General features: G+C 27.3%; 2 protein-coding genes and 1 non-coding gene across 3 annotated transcripts; 2 read left to right on the forward strand and 1 right to left on the reverse strand.

The window, feature by feature from the left end:
- Positions 1 to 137: 137 nt before the first annotated feature.
- On the forward strand, positions 138 to 1,952 carry VNE69_07204 (putative transcription initiation factor TFIID subunit TAF12; the record flags this gene model as incomplete). Its single annotated transcript, XM_065474211.1, has 1 exon — positions 138 to 1,952. The coding sequence occupies one exon, from the start codon at positions 138 to 140 to the stop codon at positions 1,950 to 1,952; it is 1,815 nt and encodes a 604-aa protein (XP_065330283.1).
- Positions 1,953 to 2,251: 299 nt separating this feature from the next.
- Positions 2,252 to 2,333, reverse strand: VNE69_07907. The gene has a single exon. It is a non-coding gene; the product is annotated as a tRNA-Leu (tRNA).
- Positions 2,334 to 9,523: 7,190 nt separating this feature from the next.
- VNE69_07205 (uncharacterized protein) lies at positions 9,524 to 10,033 on the forward strand (the record flags this gene model as incomplete). The annotated part of the gene is made up of 1 exon (XM_065474212.1): positions 9,524 to 10,033. The coding sequence occupies one exon, from the start codon at positions 9,524 to 9,526 to the stop codon at positions 10,031 to 10,033; it is 510 nt and encodes a 169-aa protein (XP_065330284.1).
- Between the last annotated feature and the right edge of the window lie 4,764 nt (positions 10,034 to 14,797).

The following is a 14,797-nucleotide window of genomic DNA, read 5'->3' on the forward strand; positions in this document are numbered from 1 at the left end:
TTTCTATATTTTATTTATATTGGTTTTCAATATTTTATTTAATCTATATTGTTTATTAAATATACATTTTTTCATGTATCGTTTATTAAATATAATATTCTTGTTATTATTCATTATGTTTTTTTTTTACCGTGAAAATGAGCTTTGAAGATGAAGCAAATATTTTAAAAAACAAATTTAATAATTTGGTCAAATTATATAAAAAACACGAAAAAATCAAGAAAGATAAAAACATCTCTGATCCTGATTTTTTCACTAAAGACAATGAATTGAATAATTCTATTTCTCTTTTTTTCCAAGAATATGGAAAGTTTATCAAACCAAGGAAAAATGGTCTTGGTATTTTTAATAGTGAAGATTTTATATCTTACAAGATGATCTCACAGATCAAAAGCGCACGAGATGGCGTATTTAGTCGACAAGAAGTAGAAAGAAAGGCTTTTACAGTTGGGGAGATATTTGAGAATAAAGATGACGAACCAGAATACTTTAATGAAACTAAACCTATTTTAAATGATCAGAAACCTATTTATAATGAGACTAAACCTCTTTTTAAGGAAGACATTCCTTATATTGGCGGCATTTATTCGAGTCGAAGTCCAGGCCACTCTATGCGCATAAATAATCTGAAAGACAAATCACCAGGAATCTACAATGGTAGATTTATAGGGACAAATCAACCACCAAAGATGAATTATAGTATGAATATGCCTTATAACCAGAGTTATAGTTATAAACATATAATCCAGCCAAGGCCGTCTATTAATTATGAGTCAAATAAAACTGTGCCCAGTATGAGCGGCAAGTCACCTACTTATTCTAGAGGAGGAAATAAGTCTCCGACTTATATGAGAGCAAATAAGACTTCTCCCAGTTATAACAAGCCAAGTGTCTCACCTACTTTTAACAGACCAAATGTCTCGCCCACATTTAATCGGCCTAATGTTTATAGCAGGCCCGATGTGGCACCTTCTAGTTTTAATAAGCAAAATGTCTCGCCTACATTTAACAGACCAAATGTCTCGCCGACTTTTAGCAGACCAATTGTCTCGCCTACGTTTAACAGACCAAATGTCTCGCCTACGTTTGATAGGCCTAATATTTACAGTAGGCAGAATATTCCTTCTTCTTATATGAGGGAGAATAATTTAAACTCTTTTGATAGGCCACCCGCTTTTGACAGGTCCCCTGCTTTCGATGGATACAACAGGACAAATGAGTCAAATATTTATAACAGGCCCAATATTCCTTCGTCTTACATGAGATCAAATGTCTCGCCTTCTTTTAATCGGCCTAATGTCTCGCCTTCTTTTAATAGGCCTAATGTCTCGCCTTCTTTTAATAGGCCGAATATTCCGCCCGCCTACATGAGACCAAATATCTCCCCAGAAAATACTTATAAACCCAATTCATACTCGTCAAACTTGTCATTTACTTCTATGAAGAACATCCAGACACTTTCTAATCCTTCAAAATTCCGGAATGTACAAAGCCCGATACTAATTTCTAATACTAAAAGAACTGGACAATATTCGAGACAGACACAAATTCCTTACAGTATTAGACCAGGAATAGGATCAAGTGAGTACCACATGCTTGATACAAATAGTAATACATCAACATTCTACGATAAATATGTACAGAACCAGATTTCTATAAATGACATTATAAAATCAAAAAAGGCGAAAAACACGGAGAGTAAACCAGTAATCTTAAATAGTTGTACTGTGAGTAACAAGAAGGTAGACACATATGTCACAAAGAAGACGACATTACAAGATCTAACAAATAAAAAAATAGAAAACGAGGCAGAAGAATTATTGTATGAAATATGTGATAATTTTATGGAGCACATTATAGTAGCGAGCGGGGAATACGCTAGGGAGAATAAGAGACTAAATAAAGAAGATATAAAATTTATAATGAGAATGGAATTTGGATTAGAAAAATAAAAAGACATGTTTATTAAAAAACAGCTATGTAATTTATAAAAAAACAGCTTTTAATTATTTCAGGCCTGATTAAGATTTAAAATGACATTTAGAATAGCCTATCTCTAATTCCCGAATCAGGCTTCTTTATTAATAATGCATCAATTTTTTACTTGGAATTTTAAACACAAATTGTGTCTTTTTTATTTTAATACATGCCGAGTTCTTGAGCTTCGACCAGGAAAAAATATAAAGTACAAGTGTATTTACTTATAATATAGTCCATTCTTATATCTTTAAAAATAAAAAAAAATTAAAAATAGCCAGAGCGGGGTTCGAACCCGCGCCTCCGAAGAGAATGGCACCTTAAGCCACCGCCTTAGACCACTCGGCCATCTGACTGGTAAATAAAATAATCTTCTTTATAAACCATATCAAATTAAACAAACAATAATTATAGAAAAAAAATATTGAGACATTTAGTCTGGAGACACAATTAGTAATAAAAACACAATAACAACTCCCTAAATTGAATTCGATTCTTATGGAAAATACTTAATCAAGTATCTACTCTTTAATATGTCTAATTGATAAGAATATAAAAAAACATAACAGGTTTATTTTAGTACCTCTCTAAGAATAAATAAATTATAAAGGATACATGAAGACCTTTTATTACTTATCAAAAATTAATATGTAAAAAACTTAATTATACTTATCAAAAAGACCATATTGTAATCTAAATACCTATAGTGCATTATAAAAGAATTATTTAAAGCTTACTTAATTAATTATTGATGAAAAAAAGATAAACGAGAAAATAATAGGAAAAAACATAAAATTCTTTAATATGTCATTAATCATCAGTAGAAAAGAAAAATTAAAACTATTTCGTCAAAAAACTGGAAAAAAACAAAAATATATCTTCCACTTGGCAAAATAAAAAGCTTAATAGAGGGATCAGGATCTGAGCCCGGACCTTTTCCTCTTTAAGGGCCCTTCGAGAAAAACTAAAAACAAATAAGAAAAGCATTTCCTTCTGAGAAAACTTTGTTATTATCAATAAAAAACCATTGAAACTCTTGATGTTTTTATAAATTGCCCCTTTTCTTTATTTAAATTATCTAACAAATCCGTAATCGCTCTATCTTTTAACTCTTTTCTAGTTATATATCACATTTACGATGTAATTATGATTCTTCTAAACTTGTAGTCTCTCCTGCTTTATTTTTAGAGCTCTGTCATGAAATTTAATGCGGGGATCTCCTCTGACAGATATGACTGCCGCGGAAAAGATTTGTGTTCATTAGTTGTACAAATAGTTTCGTTTTTTTGTTGCTTTTTTAAAACCGAGTCGTCGTCTGTATAGTCCGGCGAGGTACTATTTCGATTCTAAATTCTAATGTTCGCTCGTCTACTGTACTTACGAACCATGTACAGTTTTTGACTGAGTCGTATCTTTTCGATGGCGATTTGGCAAATTTTTCGTTAATATGACCGTTTCGTCGATCTGTGTCACTTCTTCAAATTCTTGTATTTTTTTGGTGTTAAAAACTTCCCTTTCTATGCTTCGCATATTTTTTGGCTGAATACACTGGAAGCTGACAAACAGGAATTTAAGTTTATGTTTAATGTAGACAAATTTTCAGTCAATATATACAGAATATACAAATAGGTATTCAGAGTAGTAGAAAATAAAGGTTTATCGAAACCACCAATTGATGTTCCACATCCCGTCTTTTTTCCTATTTAAACTGTTGCAATCTATGTATGAATCGCAAGGTTATTAATCTATCTCAGGACGATTCATACATTCTATGTTTGTTTTTTTGTGAATTTTCAATCACTAGCCAACATATTGTCTCAAGTGTGTCTTGAAAGTTTTTTGCTTTCTGTCAAGTGGACCTAGACATACAATAAAGGTGAAATATTCTTGAAAAAAATCATTAAAATAAAAGGTAAAACTCAAGAAATGTATATTCAAATGAAATTTTAACAAATCTGTAAATTTTTGACTTCTGGGTATATGATTTGTAAAAAACATTTTCCCACTTTACGGTCTGATCCCGGATCTTAGACGTAAAAAATAGGTAAAGCCGAACTCGGCCTGTTGCGCCAATAAAATTATTAAAGGCAAAAAACGATTAAAATAGTAAAATGTAATTAATAGATGTGTTAAAAGTAAGGTTTTTACATACAGATGGATGGAAAAGGTGTGAGTTATGATCACATAGTTGTATACATAAGCAATTAATATTAAATTTTACTTTTTAGGCCCAGGAACAGAAATTTATACAATTTTGACAGAACATACCAGGTCAACACTTTAAAAAGTTAATTTTTACACTAATCCCCTAATGCTTAAAATTGTTTATATTTACAAATAAATATTTACACGCAAGTTTTTTTTACCTCTTAGTGAATTAATTTAGAATAATCCTGCTTTGATTGTGTGTTATTTACATTTTAGCCGTAATATAACATAATAAAAACTGTAAAAGAGTAGCATTCATTTATTTTTTTGACCAATTTATTGTAATTACTTCTATAATAAAAAAACATCTTTAATTAGAGCTATATATGAGATTTATCAACGCGTAATGCTAATATCTTTAGTTTTATGTTAAATTTATGGGTTAAATTAAAAGTGTTAAAATTCTTGTCCCGTTCTTGCCTATCTTTTTTAAAATCATTTTCTGTAGTTAAATGAACCTCTTACAGGATCGTTACTGGTTTTGCGCTAAGTTATATATATATATATATATATATATATATAGAGATCTTCTAATGCTTAAAGTTCTTAATCCACTGCTTAAATTAAAAATATGGTAATAACCTCTCCAAAACATTTAGTGTTAGAATTTGCAAGCATGACGGTTCCGTCGTATGCTAGATCGTCTATTGTTTGATAAACAGTAGCAAATTCTATTGTATTGACACATAATAGTTCACTGTGGGTTTTCTATAATACGTATTGAGGATTTTTATTAACGCAGGGCTATGAAATCATTATATTTTAGACATCTAAATATGACGCCAAGCCTTGGCTTTTTGCATTGTGCTATCCTAAATACTAGCTACCCTCAACAGGTCAGCTTACTATAACAGACTACAATAAGAAGGTTGTGAGACCTAATTGTATTGATTCGTCAATTTACCGTTATTTCAGATTAAAATTTCTGCAATATTATGTCCTATAATTTTTTGATACGTTTGCAAATATAAACAAATATTAATTTTACAGATTTATGTTAAATTTTAACCTAAAAAAATTCATCCCCGACACTGTTCTTTATACCTGTGCTACACACAGGTTTTTTAAAAATAAACGATTATCGAGATATATTTTATAGTCTATTTATTGTATAATTTTAAAATAATTAAAAATAAGTTGTGTTGCAACTCATTATGTACACTAAAATAACCAGTTGGATAAAATACACATTTTTTTAAAAGACTTTTACTTTTTTCTTTTGTGAAAATCGGGTCCACATTTATATTTGTTGTAAAAATTTTTAAGAATGTATATAATAAGATTTTTATGGTGTTAATAGAAATATTATGAGGATTATCGACGATATTGTACACAAAAATCACAATAAAAGTACAAATTTATCTAAATAATAACTTCATCCAGATTTTTTTGAATTATAAAAGGTAATATTTCATTTGATAGGGAGTGTATAGTATCAAAAAACCTGGTATAGTATGCATAGACATCTACATGTGTAAAAAAGATTTCTTTGTTTACATCTTAAAGAAATGTTCAAACTTCTTTATAGTGTTCTAAAAAATTGCAGATTTTAATAAGTTGACCATATATTTGCGAAGTTTACTTACGCCTTAGCTTGATTTTCAACACTTTTACAAAATCACAAATAATTGTTCAGCTACTTCATTATACATAATAACAAAACATCGTTCCCCTAATATTAATTGCATGATGTTTAAATTTTTTCACACATTGTCATTTTTGTTGATCATCATTTGTTTCATTTTCTAATAATTTTATTGAACTTTGATGCAGGGCCCTGTCGTAACTTTTTTCGATATTCTCTGTTATATATTTTTTTTTCGATACTCTCTGTTATATAATTTTTTATAGATAGAGATTGATCTTTTATTGTTTTGTCTAATAAATAGATTTTTTTACCCTTCATTTATTTTTTCTTAATTATAGGATCTTTACAAGTCCAATCGATATAAACCATTGATGCAACAATTGGTCCTTTTTCAAGGTCCAATGAGTGTTTCGTCAAATAAATTTTCAATATTAATCTGTAAAGTTTTTCTTAGTATATCGTTTAATTTAAAATGTTGCACTGTGAATTTGTAACATTTGTATGCGTTTTGAACTTCATCATTTTTTTTTTCTCTTGAAATCTTTATATTAAACATCTTCTTAAGTATTTTTTAATAATTTAGCTCTAATATTAGTTTTAATATTTTTTAACAGGTTGACATCAAGTTTATGGTCTGTAATGAAGCGATCCTCTGATATCAGTGTAATATCATCTTTAAAGAGATTGTGTCATCCAATGTTACAAATAGTGATTATATTTCATAGATTCGTTATATAATGTTATTTTAAGTTTTTTTTAATATATCGTCGTAAAACCTTGCTAAATCTTCTATTGTTACGAATAAATCAATATTATTTTTTGTGCTATAATCCGATACAGCAATTTATAGATGTCTTGTAAATCTTTAAATATTAAATCATCACTCATGCCGTTTTCATTGATATATCATTTCGCTTAATTAGTAGACAAACTTGAATTAAATAAAGTACAGGTTCCCCGATTAAGCAGCTCGTAAAATTAATCTATAAGTTCAATCTTAAAACTTTCAAAAAACTTATGTTTTAAAGTATTTTAAATAATCTATCATTGTTTATTGAATCATTGAGCCTAAATAAAACTTTAAATATAATATTTAATGCAGATCCGGAATTTAATAATTCTTTCTGCGAGAAATTCTATTTTCTCATTATCTTTTAACAATTAATAGATGATTTTACCTAATTTATTATTTTTCTCATAAGTCATTTTATTTAAAATCGTATAAATTTCATGGAATTTCGTAAGACATCTCTTTTCTATATTATTTTTATTCTTATTATCTTGCAAATAATGTTCATAATCTTCATTGTTTTTTAAGCATATTTTGTCTGGTTCTATTGACATTTTACTTCATAATTTATCAATTCATTTGTGTTTGTTATAAAATTTATAGGCAATGGCTGTGTTTCCATAGAAAAATCATTAAAGTTATCTTGTGAATATGTGCATAATTCAACAAATTTTTTTAATTTTTCATTTTCAACTGAATTTTCCGAAACTTTTTTTATATCAGCAATTTTATTAAGATCTTCAATACACAATTTAAATTAGTAATTTTCGGTTTATGATTACAAAAAATTTAATTAATATTAAGGCTCATCAATGTTTTTTTAAAATTACATCGATGTACAGTTTGACCATATTTGTCTTAATATTAAACAGTTCTACTTTGTGAATTATTTCTGTAAAATATGACTCTTGAATAAAAAAAATTTTCATAATATAGTATAAACCCATTTTTTTCTATTATTGTTTATTTGTTAAATATGCGATATGATATCGCCGATAGTAAAAGTATTTTTCATTACAAAATTGCATTTAATTCACTTTCTTTATATACTAGTGATATCTGTTTAGTATCTGGAAAATCTATAGTGTATTTTACCTTATATTCAAGCTCATCAATTCTATTATTTATGAATTTATCCACACAATCAATGTAAAAATAACGATTTATATAACCTTTATTATTCCAAAACTACACTCTACCTTTTATCGATGAAATTAATCATTACTTTTAATGTTTTAGATATATAAAAATTAATTTTAGAATTTGGATCAAATGATAAGTAATCTTTAATTTTGATTTTTTGCATTATCAAATCATTTATTTGATTGAATACAAAAATATTTGCTTATACAATAAATATTGTGAAAAAAAAATTGATCGCCATATTGGGGATAAAAAATTTATCATAAACATTATTATATAACATACATCGAATTGTAATAATGTTATTAATACCACATAGGGTTATCAATTATTATCATAAAATTGCATTTGTCTAAATAAAAAATTAAGAAACATTTGTTAAATTACGAAATTTGTCAAAATATCTTGATAGCAAAGGTAATGTCGTAACAGGAATGGGAAAAACGAGTATCCTAGATATACCTTATGTATGTAAGACGAAAAAAAAATAAGCGGGACAACATGGACTGTAAAAGATTAACTACGATTTCAGACATAGTAAATTGATAGAAAAGGTAGAGCATATTAAAGTATTATTCTTAATTTTGCATAGGAAGATTGAAATTATTGCGGTTTAGTTTCGTTTATTTAAATGATAAAGTAAAAAACACAAAAGAATCCAATGATAACTTTCACTAGAGCATATACCTTAGAAAAAATTATTACTAAAAAAGCACAAAATTAATATCTATTGCAATATTTTTAAATAAAAATTTTTATGTAGAGCTTAAAATCGTTTAGATATAAAGTATTTACAGGTATCTATAACTCCACTTTTCTATTTTTAATTGATAGTGAGATATTAGTTTTTATAAATATTCTGAATTATTCATTATAAGCAAGTTTATACATATTAGAGAGGATTTTGTTTGATAGTTAAATGATATTTTTACGTAATAAACACAAAAAGTTGCAAAGCAAATAAATAAATTTTTTCAGGCGAACCCAATAATAAATATTTTTAATGTAAAATTTGCCTTGGCCGTAAGAAGGCATAATACTGTATATATGCTACATTATTTTGACGTTGTGCAATAAATATGAAAATATATGGTGAATATGAGGAAACTTAAAATTTAAATATCTCCTCGTATATGTGAAGCAGATAGAAAAAGATCTAGAATTTCGTGTCGATTAATGGCAACAATTGCCTTTACACCATATTGTTTCGCTAAACAATTTTAATCAAACTAAAGTCCGATAATGTTTTTTATGTAGTTGTGGTAAATATTATCAACTCCTAACAGAGTAAAACGCGATCAATGATCAAATGAAGCCTCTTTTGTATGCAGTATCAAAAAATTAAAAAATTTAATTGGAGAATATGTTTGCTGTTAAATAAGCATAAATTGAATGTAATTCATATACGACTAGCCTAGATTATAGAAGGTATGCCAACGATGTGAACGATCTAATGACATGTGTCAATTTAAATTAACACCCAAGTTTTAATCAATGAATAAGTAAACAGGACAATAATTATTAGGGCCTATATTAGATACTATAAAAGAGACCTATAGTTTATATGTAAAATTTTTACCCCCAAATAAATATTATGAAAATATTTTCTATCATTTTAATAGTACAAACTAGTCGACTTAAATATGCTATATTGTATGATAGAATTATGAGAAAAATAGAAAATAGAAATTATATACCTATTAATTCAAAGAAAATGCGTGATTTTGTACATGTTTTTAAGAATAAAAATAAAATTTTGGTAACAATTATCGGTAATTGTGATTATAAATATCGTTTTTTATATAATCTGCGAGGATATGTCTTTAAACAATATTCTAGGCATGATCAAAGGTATTGTAAAAAATGTTATCAATTTTCCAACTGATAACAAAATCATTTTGATGTATGAAGAAAGTGAAATAGATGAAATCATTAACTTTAGTAGCTCTATTACCACGGGTAATGTTATAATCATATTAAAGAAAGAAATAATAATAGAAAAGACGAATCTGAAATCTATTATGATAAAAAACATAAAAAATTCTGTTCTGGAAAAAACGATTTATGAAGAAAAAATTTATAATAAGCATCTAAATAAAAAAATATCTTCTATTGGAGTACATTTATTTCACATGGATATACGTAGACATTACATTAAAATGCGTATTCTAACGGAAAATAATAGCCACATATTTAGACTTTGTATTGTTGATATCTTTAATTTGCCGAAATACATATGTATTTGCAAATACAATGAAATCGAAATATTTAATAAACTAGTTGAGTTGAGTAAGTTATCTGACGATAATTTTACTAGAGTTTTATAGAAGTAAACTTCTTGCCAATAATATGTACATCTAGTACGTTGAAGTTATGGATAGAAAGGAAAATTTTAAATTGGAGATAGGATTGAGCATTATATGCTTTCAAAAAACCTATAGAGAATATTTTTTATTCTTACGTGAAGAACAAAATGATTTTTTTGAATACGAAACATGTTATATAGAATTTCAAAAAATTTTTCCAATACTAATTATAATGAATACGCGAAAAATATTAGAGTAGTTAAGCTGTTTTTATATTTGTAAAAATATATAGACAAACTTGAAATTCTCATACAGAGAATTCTTGATAACCCCGGATTGAGTTTATGTATTTTGTTTCATTTATGCTTACAAAATGATGCATTAGATCGAGATAAATTTGAATTTAAGCTAAGAATATAAACATTCTGAAAGATATAAGTTGATGGTTATAAATACATTTTACGAACAAATGAAATTAATTAGTCAGCCAAAATTATATTTAACACGAATATGTCTGCTAATCGAAGCAGAAGGATATATTAATAGAAATGAGGCAAGTACTGATAGTATATAAAAAAATATACAAGACATTTATAATCTTATTGGTTTAGAAAATACTACAAGTAAAAATTTTGATTTTTGTAGAACAATAAAAGAATCAAGAAATATTTACATAGATAAATTTAAAAAAAAATTAAGAAATATTTTTTTAAGAGAATCTGTAAAACAACATCATTATTTGTAGAACTGAGTGACAATATTTACTACAAATATTATACAGATCCTTCTAACAAGGATAATATCATTAAAAGTCTAAATCTTGATAAAAATTACATAAAACGATATAAAAAACTATTAGACGCGAATTATTGGAAATACCTCAGATGATAGGAAATATGAAAATTTTAGAAACCTAAAGAAAAATTTATACATATAAGCAAAAAAATAATACAAAATCAAAATTTGACGCAAGAATTACAAGAAATACTAGAAAAGGCCGAAATACTAATATCAAAGGTTTTTTAATATATTAGCATGTGAGAGTTTCAAAATGGATTATTCGATTCGTTCTTAGAAGTGATCGATAGAACGTTTAATAACCCTATGATAACAAAAAAAATAAATAAATAATTAAGAAATATCATGTCAGATAAAAAAAAAAATTATTATCTACGCATGAAACATTATCTAAGAAAAAACTTAAAATTAAATATTAACTTTATTTTTCATCGAGGACTATATAAATCATTTAGAAATGAATTTAATGATGATTGGCACAAAAAAAACAATATGTGACGAAAATTATATCTATTTTCGAGTATTATTGAGCGAAAAAAATTATAAAGATGCTTAACGATAAGGGAAAAATTCATAAAGGGTTGATAAAAACTCGAAAATCAGAAGAAAATCATGCTGGCACTTAATAAATAATCTTATCATTTAACAATTTTCTATTTTTTAAGATTTAGTGCTTATAACGGGTTTCATTTGATAGAGACCTAAAAAATATAACATCAAGATTAGAATGTTGTATCACACTGTATCCTCTGAAATTCTAAAATAATTAACATAATACTTGTCACCGTTCGGATTGGACGCCCGTTCGGACTGGACGCCGGGGAAAATGCTTATTTGAGAAGGGTAAAAAATTAAAAAAAATTGGTGTTTATTTTTTATTTGTTTTTAAAATTATTTTAAAAATAAGGGCATGAAAACAAAATTGAATAACAATGAAAGACAAGAAGTTTTTGTCTTTTTACAGACTGGTGTTGTTCCAACAAGGTTGGTAACAAAACAAGAAAGAGATGCTTTCAAAAAAAAAGCACAAAAATTTATCCTTTTTGAGGATGTAATTGACGGCATCACAGAGCTCACGGTGAGATTTAAAGTAGGTCTATATAGATCATTAAGATTCTTTACCACCAACGAGCAACGATTCAAAATCGATTATATAAAATTGATCCACGTCTCAAATGGGCATGCGGGACGGGACAGATTGTTTCCATTATTGCAAACAAAAGTCTACGACGCTTCACAAAAAGATATCCAGAGGGTCTTGAATAGCTGTGATATATGTCAATCAAAGAGAAATCTAGTAACTAGACCAGTTATTAGACCAATTGTAGCAAAGTATCCAAGGGAAAGATATGTTGCAGACTTGATTGATCTCCGGCTATATCACGAACTCAATGAAGGATATAAATGGTTATTGAATATTGTAGATTCATTTACCAAATTTTGTTGGACGGTACCACTGTTTGACAAAACAGGTATTAGTGTGGGGAATGCCTTTGAAACATTGTTTAGAACATTTGGTTCTTGTTATATACTTCATACTGATAACGGCAGAGAATTTGTAAATCAAACACTCGTCGATTTATGTCAGAAATATGAAATAAGACACGTAAGGGGGAGAGCTAGATGTCCATGGATACAAGGACAGATAGAACGATGCAATCAAACAATAAAGTGGATGATTGCATCTACTCTCAGGACAAAAAATATTTTGGGGCAATGGACCAAGGTAAGAGAAGAAGTTACCTGGTCATATAATAATTTAAGACACTCTACTACGAGACAAACACCATTCTCTTTAATGTTTGGTAGACCCATTAGGAACATAATGGACGAGTCTAGAATCATGGATATTCTAGAATCGATTAATAGCGAAAATCACGAACAAGAGCGTGAGGACGAAGAACGCACTGGAGAAAGTTTAGTAGATGTTCTAGATTGCAATACTAATGAGGAAATCCAGCAACTATATGCTCTTAATAACACAAACCTTTTTTTAAATGAAATTTATCATGATGCAGCAAGAATTCATACACAAACTGCTGCAGATAGAATGGTACAAAGAAGTATGTGGAGAAATGATTTCTTAGAATTTAAAATAGGAGATAGAGTCCTTATAAGACCTTACTTGGACAACAACGTAAATACCCTAAGACATTCTCTTTATGAACATTTAGATGCTGAAGTCTATATTGTAACAGACATAATTCAAATTTAAAAAGTAAAATTATGTAAGAAGATGATAATGGCATTATAATAGAAGAAATAAGTACTAGAGATCTAAGGTTGCTTGGTATTGAATAAAGTACTAAAAATTTTGTTTATTTTATTTTTCTCCTTTTTTCATTATTCCCTCCCATTATTATAAAAAAAAAACAAAAATTCCCCCCTCAAAAAATCAGAAGAAATTTGAGCTGTCTTAAAGACGAACATTTATTTGTTCTTATTTTCTGGTTCGCCCCTGACTGAAGAGATTTTTTTTTAATTTTTTACCCCCGGCGTCCAGTCCGAACGGTGACAATACTTTTTCTTTAAAAATGAGTACTCTATATTTTTCGAACATTAGAGGATCTTCCTAATTCTATGTAGTAATTAATGACATGTAAATTATCAACTATATAAAAGGCAACGATTTTTCGATGCTGACAAAATTAACAGGTGAATAAAATTGAAACATAAACATAAACACACTCTTAGTCTATATTAAAACAAAGTTTGCCGCTTACTTCACCTCCCAACGCTTTTATATTACGTTTACCCCTTGTTTTTATGTTTAAAAAATTGCCTTATAAATATTCTATCATTTATAACCTTTTATATTGCGAAAAAGCGATAAAGTCGCTGTATTACTTTTAATAAATAGATTTTATATATCTTGTTATTTTATTGTATATTAAGAGTGAAATTAAATTCTATGTTTTTTTTGGTAAAAGAGGTACCAATATGGCACTTTATACTATATAAAATTGATTATATGAATCAAATAAGACTTTCTAACTTCTGTGAATTTACGTTTTTTTAAAATTATTTTGAAAAGACACATACAAATAAAATTCTGCTTTTTCAAAACATAATTTATTTGCAACCAATATGCCCATTAAGCTTCCTATTCGGGGTTCGTACAAATTAAATACATAAGTTTAATCAAATTTGACTTAAAAGCTATAACATATAAAAACTTGTTCCTGTAGTTTTTTAGTCAAGTCATAAATACAATAAGTATTTATATCATTGATTTACAATTGTTTTGTATAAGTCAAAAGTTGTAGGCAATTGACCCCGATACAATTTTTTACATCAATTACATTTTTTTGCCAGGGCATTTTTTGCAACAAATTTTCATATATGAACAATAATAAACTTTTATGGCTATATAATGTATAATACTTCATTTGAACAAATATTTGAGATTTTTTATATCTCACATTTAGACATATTACTTTTCATTTTTTTTTAAAAGTCTATTTAAAAAATATTATATTCTTAAATTATCGGAACTTTTCGATTTTAAAATCAAATAGTATTAAATTTCACGTTTTTTAAACATAAACACGACCTACATGCTAAAGATACAAGTAAATTAGAAAAATAAACCTTTTGCATTTAAAATTCAAATCATGAGACGCATAGAATACAAATACCCCATAAGCTTCAAAAAATTATTCAAATTTTTTACCTAATCGAGGAATATATAATTCTATACTTTGAAAAGTCTCTATAGAACATTTACTAATATAAAAAAAAATCGACGACGTAAACCAACGTAGAGACAACTTACTGAGTTTACTTAGCAAATCATACAACTTATGTACCAAATAAAAATTTTTAATTTCCAGTATCAATGCGTATTTTGAATTATAATAGAGATTAGTTTATTTACATTGCAATTGTACTAAAATTTGTTTTCTTACTGCAATTATCTTCTGATTATAATAAATCAAAAAAACAGGCTATTATAAAATTAAAAATGTGAAAATTTTAATATTACAA

The sequence above is a fragment of the Vairimorpha necatrix genome, chromosome 7 (assembly GCF_036630325.1).
Source record: "Vairimorpha necatrix chromosome 7, complete sequence".
NCBI classification, from domain to species: domain Eukaryota; kingdom Fungi; phylum Microsporidia; family Nosematidae; genus Vairimorpha; species Vairimorpha necatrix.